Source organism: Chenopodium quinoa, unplaced genomic scaffold, assembly GCF_001683475.1.
Source record: "Chenopodium quinoa cultivar QQ74 unplaced genomic scaffold, ASM168347v1, whole genome shotgun sequence".
NCBI classification, from domain to species: domain Eukaryota; kingdom Viridiplantae; phylum Streptophyta; class Magnoliopsida; order Caryophyllales; family Amaranthaceae; genus Chenopodium; species Chenopodium quinoa.
Genome location: NW_018742204.1, coordinates 1,976,724 through 1,985,378, shown reverse-complemented (window position 1 = coordinate 1,985,378; position 8,655 = coordinate 1,976,724). Strand labels below are relative to the sequence as shown.

The 8,655-nt window shown below is 38.4% G+C and overlaps 2 protein-coding genes across 2 annotated transcripts; both read right to left on the bottom strand.

Annotated features, from left to right (window-relative positions):
* Positions 1–1,222: 1,222 nt before the first annotated feature.
* On the bottom strand, positions 1,223–2,779 carry LOC110718918 (uncharacterized mitochondrial protein AtMg00810-like). The gene is made up of 3 exons (XM_021898111.1): positions 2,483–2,779; positions 1,480–2,368; positions 1,223–1,299 (listed from the first exon to the last, which is right to left on the bottom strand). The coding sequence occupies exons 1-3, from the start codon at positions 2,777–2,779 to the stop codon at positions 1,223–1,225; spliced, it is 1,263 nt and encodes a 420-aa protein (XP_021753803.1).
* A 69-nt stretch (positions 2,780–2,848) lies between these two features.
* LOC110715354 lies at positions 2,849–8,120 on the bottom strand. Its single transcript, XM_021896955.1, has 5 exons — positions 7,851–8,120; positions 5,861–6,118; positions 4,564–5,715; positions 3,170–4,390; positions 2,849–3,088 (listed from the first exon to the last, which is right to left on the bottom strand). Exons 1-5 carry the CDS (start codon positions 8,118–8,120, stop codon positions 2,849–2,851), a joined length of 3,141 nt encoding a protein of 1,046 aa, XP_021752647.1.
* Between the last annotated feature and the right edge of the window lie 535 nt (positions 8,121–8,655).

Below are 8,655 nucleotides of genomic sequence, written 5' to 3'. Positions count from 1 at the left end.
TTGGTCTAGAGGGGTTAGGTCATTATGGTTTATGTAGGTTTCCTCCGGGTCACCACCTAGAAACTCCACTATTTCATCAATATTTGCATCAGGAAGAGAGTTCCTTATCACATTACTTTTGAAATATAGATCATATCCATTATTAGGAACATCAAACAACTCAGCCAAGTACATCGCATCAAACTCTATTTCTTTTTCATACACACAGCAATGAATAACACCTTTAGAGTATTTGAAACTTTTGCAAAAATCCTTCATAGCATCAACATACAAACTCCGATTAAAGCATTCACTTAACAAATTCACCCAATTTTGAGACTCAATCAAATCAAGCAGTTCATACAACTTAACAGACTTACACCAAGGAAGATTAATAGCCAAACCTGTCACAAAGTGATCACCAATTTTCTCTTGCCTTTTCATGGCTGCTGGCTTGTCTCGGTAATTAATCCCTAGTTCCGGAGCACTTTCTTCTTCATCTTGCATGTCATCAGACTTCCTTTTGCGAGAAGACTGAGATTCGGTAGTCAAATCGACTTTTGGAGGCTCTTGAACATCGATGGGAGTGATTTCCGGTGGAATTTCCATGGTGATGTCTGGGGTTGGGTTTGTGTTTGAGTCGACTTCAATTTGGGTTTTTGGAGAGGTAGACATTGGATAGTAGTCTTGATCAAACTGATGAGAAAGAAGGTAATTTTTGTGTGGTGTAAATTTTTGTGAGGCTGACATGTTTTATGGTGGAGGTAAATTGGTGAAGTGAGGTGTCGTTTGGGAGGTGAGGTGAATTAAGTTGATTTGACACTCATATTTATTGCTTGGGAAACGCAAATCGTGTTTTAAGAGAGTAATGTGAGTGGGCTACTTTTGAACAAAAGATAATGATGAATATTTGATGTATTCATCTGATTTTTGTGTTTAGATAAAAAAGAATTTGGAATTTTGAAAAATAGATAAACACAATAATTTTATCTCTTGAATTTAATAAGTTAAAACTCACTTGCAAATGCAACTTGATACACAGAACAATTCAACAAGGCTCATGCAACCAATTTTGGACTTTCACATTCTATGTCTTTCAAATTTACATGCTCTTAGCAAATATTACTCCTGCTTACAACCTGTCATAACTATGTAATTAAACATACAACACTTGTGCACAGTATACAATAGTTTAAGCACATCAGTTTGAGTTTCATACCTGAGGGAACTTGATGCATTTTTCTCAGTATAACTTAATCATCCCAAGTTCCATTCTCATCTTCTCATGCCTTTCTCTATTGAAGGGTTTTGTTAAAATATCTGCAATTTGATTTTCAGTTTGGCAGAAATATAACTTAATCAAACCCTTTTAAACATTATCCTTAAGGAAATGATGCCTTATATGAATATTCTTGACTCTTGAATGATGGACTGGATCTTTATATATGCAAATTGCACTAGTGTTATCACAGTAGATAGTAATGCAATTAAATTTAATACCAAAGTCATGCAACTGTTGTTTGATCCAGAGGACTTGAGAGCAACTAGCAGCTAGTGCTACATACTCAGCCTCTATAGTAGACAATGCAGCAGTATTTTGCTTCTTCGAACCCCAAGAGACTAGACAAGAGCCAAGGAACTGAACCATACCTGAGGTGCTTTTCCTATTGACTAAGTCACCTGCATAGTCAACATCTGTGAATCCTCTAAGCATAAAGTCATCACTTCTAGGATAGAACAGACACAGGTCATCTGTTCCTTTAAGGTATCTCAAAATTCTCTTAACAGCCGTTAGATGTGATTCTTTAGGAGTAGATTGAAATCTATCACACAATCCAACACTAAAAGAAATGTTAGGCCTACTAGCTGTTAGATATAGTAATGAACCAATCATACCTCTGTAAATGGTTTGATCTACACTTGTTCCCTGTGGATCCTCATTAAGTCTTGTTGTTGTTCCCATAGGTGTATGATTTGTCTTGGCATTCTCCATGTTGTACTTCTTCAGAAGTTCCTTGACATACTTCTGTTGGTGAATCATTATTCCTTCAGCTGTTTTCTTTATTTGAAGTCCAAGGAAGAAATTTAATTCGCCCATCATGCTCATCTCAAATTCACCGCCCATTAGCTCAGCAAAACTATTGTTAGTAGCACCAAATATAATATCATCTACATAGATCTGTACAGCTAACAAATCAGTTCCTCGAGATTTAAGAAAAAGAGTTTTGTCTACTTTTCCTCTTTTGAAATCATTTTTCAGTAGAAACTTTGAAAGTCTTTCATACCAGGCTCTTGGAGCTTGTTTAAGCCTATAGAGAGCTTTATCAAGCTTAAAAACATGATTTGGAAATTTAGGATTTTCGAAACCTAGAGGTTGTTCAACAAACACCTCCTCATTTAAGAAACCATTAAGAAAAGCACATTTCACATCCATTTGATAGAGTTTGAAACCCATAAAAGAAGCAAAAGCTACTAGGATTCTAATAGCTTCTAACCTAGCTACAGGAGCAAAGGTTTCAGCGAAATCAATACCTTCCTGTTGGTTGTATCCCTTCACTACCAATCTAGCCTTGTTCCTTACTATAATGCCATGTTCATCAAGCTTGTTCCTGAACACGCATTTGAGCCCAATAACTTTCTTTCCCTTAGGCTTTGGCTTAAGGTGCCAGACTTTGTTCCTTTCGAACTCATTGAGTTCCTCTTGCATGGACACTATCCAATCAGCATCTCTCAAGGCTTCTTGATGATTTCTTAGCTCTAGGATGGACAGAAATGCATGGAACGCACAGAAGTTCCTCATTTGCGATCTTGTTTGAGTTCCTTTTCCTATGTCACTGATAATGAGATCAGTTGGATGAGAACCTTGATACTAGAATGGCCTGGGTTGAAATTCCCTTGCTGGAACTCCAATTTGAGGAGCTTCTGGATCTGTTCCTCCTGCTTCTTCTTCTTGTTCCTCATTCACCTGTTCATCTGGTTGAGGAACCTCTCCATTTTCTTGATGATCCTCTTCTGGAGCAGGATACTTTTCTTTGGTTTGCTTCTGAGTCTCTTCTTCATCCATGTCTCTTATCAATCCAATTTCAAAATCATTATCATCTTCTTTTTCCTGCACACTCACAAACTACTTAACTTCATCAAAGATTATGTGAATGCTTTCCTCAACACACATTGAGCTTTTATTGTAAACTCTATAAGCTTTGCTATTAGAGGCATATCCTAGAAATATGGCCTCTTCACTTCTTTCATCAAATTTACCTAGGTTTTTCTTACCATTATTATGTACAAAGCACTTACAACCAAAGGCTCTAAGATGAGATATGTTTGGCTTCCTTCCCCTGAATAGTTCATAGAGAGTCTTGTTGATGATACTTCTGATTGTTACCCTGTTAAGGATGTAACATGCTGTATTCACGGCTTTAGCCCAGAAGTTCCTTGGCAATCCACTTGCAATCAACATCGTTCTAGCCATTTCCTCAAGGGTTTGATTCTTCCTTTCTACAACTCCATTCTGTTGGGGAGTCCTTGGAGCTGAGAAATTATGATTCATGCCATTTTCCCTGCAAAACTCATCGAATCTTGAGTTCTCAAATTCAGTTCCGTGATCTGATCTGAGATGGACTATGGAGTGACCACTGATTTTCTGTATTTTCTTGGAAAAAGCAACAAACTCGTTAAAAGTTTCATCTTTGCTAGAAAGAAAAATAAACCAAGTGAATCTAGAATAATCATCAACGATAACCAAAACATATTTCTTGCCGCTCCTGCTTTGAATTCTCATGGGACCACACAAATCCATATGGATTAATTCCAAAGGATTTGTAGTGCTAGCCCTTTTCTTCAATTTAAAAGATGAACAAACATGCTTGCCTTTCACACATGCATCACAAACTTTGTACAGTAGGAACTTGATAATAGGAAGTCCCACAACCAAGTTCCTTGACCTCAGCTTGTCCAGTAATGAAAAGCTAGCATGTCCAAAACGTTTATGCCATAGCAGGGGATCATCTTCAACAACACTCAGACATGTAAGGTTGTTCCTTGGGATTAAGTTAAGGTCAACTTTATAAGTGTTCCCTCTTCTTGCTCCTTCTTGAACAACCTTTCCTGACTTGTTGTTGATGATGTTGCAAGAATCAGAAGTAAAACTTACAGAGTTTCCCTTATCACAGAATTGTGATATACTGAGCAGATTGTGCATTAAGCCCTTGACCAGGAACACATTATCAATGGAATGAGATTTAGATCTTCCAATTTTGCCTTTTCCAATGATCTCGCCCTTCTTATTATCCCCAAAGGTTACTGTTCCTCCAGGGTAGTCTTCTAGTGAGAGGAATTTTGATTTATCACCTGTCATATGCTTTGAACAACCGCAGTCGAGATACCACGAGTTGTTCCCCCTCACTAGGACCTGCAAGAAAACTAAGCATTAGGTTTAGGAACCCAGGTTTCCTTGGGTTCCTTAGACGTGGATGCAATATCAGTTTTCTTGACCCACACTTGTTTTAAATTTCTTTTATCTGCTTCTTCTCTTATCATACACTGTCCATAGAGATGTCTGGTCTTACCACAAAAAGTACATACCTTCATGCTAGGAAGCTCAACATATTTCTTTTGCTTACCTTTCCTCTTGGTCATGTAAACAAGGCCTTCAGTTCTTTTTCCTTGAGCTTCAGCTATCAACTTAGGTATGACTTTTGGGTCAATACTTCTATCCTTTCTAGCATTCAGTTCTGATTCAAGTTGATCCTTTTGAGTTTTTAAAGTAGAAAGCTCATCTTTTAAATTTTCAAAATCAACATTGAATTTAAGCAACTGATCGCTTATGGAACTGCTAGAACTGATATTAGAATTCATGAGCTTATATTGAGTTAATTCAATATTCAGAAGAATACTTTCATTCTTAATTCTATCAGCTATCTCAGTTATGTGTTTGTATTTAAAATCAAGCTCTCTTAATTTGCTTTGAGACTTGGCATAGGCTGTTTCCAACCAAGCACCATGTTCTTTGCAAACTTTAAGAGCCTTTTCACATTTATTCAACTTCACACATGTATCTCTACAGAATTCTTCTTCTTCTAGACATATATCTATTAAGACATCTTTAGAGAGAGTTTTAAGCTGTTTAGGATCAAGAAATACCTCCTTTTGGAGTTCCTCAAGGTAAGCCTTTTCATCATCTGATGTGGCCATCAGACAAAGATTTGTCGTCTCCTCTTCTGGTTGGTCATCATCTTCTTCTTCACTTTCTGAGTCTCCCCAAGCTGCTATCATGACCTTCCTCATGTCTGACTTTTGAAAGTTTGCTTTGCTAAATTTTTCTCTTCCTTGTTCCTTAGCCTTTCCTTTTCCTTTATCATTTTCCCAAAGGGGACAGTCTCTGATAAAGTTATTTGGGGATCCACACTTGTGGCAGCTGTAGTCAGGTTTTGGATTTGAGGTCTTTTTCCCGAAGTTCCTTGAGGTTCGGCCTTTCTTGAACATCTTCTTGAATCTTCGCACAATTAGGGAAGCCTCATCCTCGTCAACTTCTGTGTCTTCCTCCTCATCAGCCTTAAGAGTCAATCCCTTGTTCCTCATGGGTTCATTGTTGACTCCAAGGTGTAGCTCATGAGTAATGAGAGAACCTGTTAGTTGTTCAATATTGAACTTAGTAAAGTCCTTCGTTTCCTGAAGGGCTGTCACCTTAGCTCTCCATCTCTCATCTTGTGGAAGACTTCTAAGAACCTTCCTAACCTACTCATCTGTAGGAATCTGTCTACCAAGGTAACTCATTTATGATGTTAGTAAAACGTGTTAGCATCTCTTGAATGGTTTCCTTAGGTTGCATTTTAAATCTTTCATACTTAGACATAAGTAGATCGATTTTTGAGCGTTTAACCTCATTAGTTCCTTCATGAGTAATCTGCAGAAAATCCCAGATTTCCTTAGCGTTCTTGCACCCCATAACACGATTGTGTTCATGAGGTTTTAGTCCATAGTGGAGCAATTTCACAGCCATAGCATTTATTTCCATTTTATCAAAGTCCTCTTTCTGATATTCAGACATAGGCTTAGGGATTACCTCATTTTGAGCATTTGTTTTGGTGACTTCAAAATCACCAACCTCGATGACATTCCAGACTTGGTAGTTCTCCGCCTTGATGAAGATCTCCAAGAGTTCTTCCAGTAGGTATAGAACTTGCCGTTGAACATAGGCGGCCTCTGAGTTGAATATCCTTCCTCGAGCTTTTCATGAGTATTCATTTTCTCCAAGACCTTTCTTCTTCAGGGTTTCCTGATTTTCCTAGAAGTTAGGCTCTAATACCAATTGTTGTTTCAAAGAATACTACAAGAAGGGGGGTTGAATTGTAGTATGAGAATTTAGCCAACTTTTTGCGGAATTAAAAACTAAGTAGGCTAAAGGAACAGAAAGATTAACTAAAGGAACTAAATAATGCAAGAGAGATGTTTACGTGGAAAACTCCTTGGCCCTAACAAGGAGAAAAACCACAACCACTTGGGATTTTGGGAAACGAATATTCACTAGAATAGGGAAAATGGTCCTATTACAAACTAAAGACTCAAACTCAAGTTCTTCTACGAACTTGAAACCCCAAGAAACAAGTCACCCAACTTGTCACTCTTCTCTTCTCTTTCGCTCTTCTCACTTCTCTGTTCTCTGTTCTCTTTCTCTTTTCTTTCTCACTTCTCTTTCTCACTTCTCTTTCTCATACACAGAAATTCACTCAAACTTCCCCATTCCCCAAATTACAACTCGAAAGATAAACAAAATCTAGTATAAGAACACTCTAATGAAATTGTGTGGAATTGACACTTGACTCGAATTAAAAGCTAGAAAACTTATGTGAGCAAGGGTGAGATTTTCCAACAGAAATCAATAGTTATTTATAGATTGCAAAACGCCTTGGAAAATCATCTTTGTGCAGCAACATCATTACGCCACTACTCCAACCCACTAAGAAGATCATGTCCCTTAAATTAAGGAAACATGAACTCCTTAATGTGCATGGCCATGCCTTGAAGAAGAACATGGGGAGTAGGCCACAAGATAAGGAAAACATGGTGATTTTATTTTTCAAAAGATATTTTCGAAAATAAGAAAATAAATAAAATCCATTTGCACAAGATATTTTCTAAAATCAGAAAATAAAATAAAATCTTTTTAGTTTAGAAAAGATAGACGTTTACTACTTTAACCATTTTCCTAATTTCTAGCATGCACAATATTTTCTCCTAAGACCAATTCCACACAGAATTTTTGAGTGTAATTAACTTCTTATACTTACACAAATCCTAAAATATAAAAATATATTTAGTCTTCATGCCTTCTGATGAAGCTTCTACTTTGAGGCTTCCTGTTTCTTGGAAGGAACTTCTCTTCTCTAACGAAGCTTCTTCTCTACAGCTTCTGTTCTTTGAAGCTTCTGTTCCCTGAGGGGAACCTTCTCTTCTCAAGTCTTCAATTCTGAAGCACCAGTTCTTGCAAAGGAACTCTTTTTTATGGATAGCTCTGCTTCGGGCCTTCTTGTTCCTCATGGTATTCTTACAAGACACTTAATTCTCCTGGTCTTTGCAACTGAGCACACACTTAACCAATCAAGCACTTATTAGTTTGTAAGTAAGTGAGGTTGTGTCATCATCAAAATCATTAAGTCAAACAATTAGCATATTCAGCAGAGTCGAGGTTTTCAGTGGCCCTCCGTTTGGCGTCATTTACCTCTTCTTGTTTCCGCCTAAAGGGCCCCAGAGGGATGCAGCGTAGTTGGCATTCATTTGTTGCCGGCTGCTGATTGAACCCCCCAAAGGGTCAACCTTAGTCTTGACTTGCATAAAGTCCAGCGGCCAAGGAAGTTCAATCTTGTTCTTACCTTGGGTTTGAGGATGGGCTTAGAGGCATCCTCCTCCCCAATCATTGTCGCACTGGCTGCAACATTGGGTGGCTGGCCATCCTTCGATGCCGTAAAGGCATCCGACACTTTCTTTCCTGAACGTTCTGAGCTTTCACTCAGAATCTTCATGGCAGAAGGAGATTTGCCATCGGTTGTAGGACGATCCAGATTGGCAGTAGAAGTTGACTGAGAAGGGTTCTTCCTTGAGGCCTTGGCAGCCGGAGTTTTGTCCAGCTCCTCCCCTTGCATTTTGAAAAGCTTGGAGATGGAGCGTGGAACGCATTTAGTGGCATCCTGAAAATAAAGAATCAAATGTTACCAGCCGACAAAAAAACTCTTGGAAGAAATTTAAAGGAAACTAGACTGGTCAGGAGGTCTTATCCCGCCATTCTTGGCCTCGACGACCGCTCTCTTGGAAAGAGCGCTTTCTTTACGCAGTTTTACAGCAGACTTAGCCGGGGTTTTTTTTCCGGATCAACCATCTTCAAGGCGTCAGCTGCAAGGAGAAAATAAAAAGTTAGTGAAAAATTATAAAAAAAAGTTGAAGTACAAAAACAAAAAAAAAACAACAGAAAAGCCGGATGCAAAATGGATCTACCCTTGGGAAACATGGTTCTTAACCCGTAGGTGGACATGAATCTTTCATCGTTGAAGAAATCCGGATGGGGGATCCAGTTTTTAGGCACAATAATATGAGTCCCATCCCCCAAGGGCTCAGTTGTGGTTTCGAAGAAACCCGGATCCATTATTTGCTCCCGGGCCCTATGATATGTCCATTTTATAT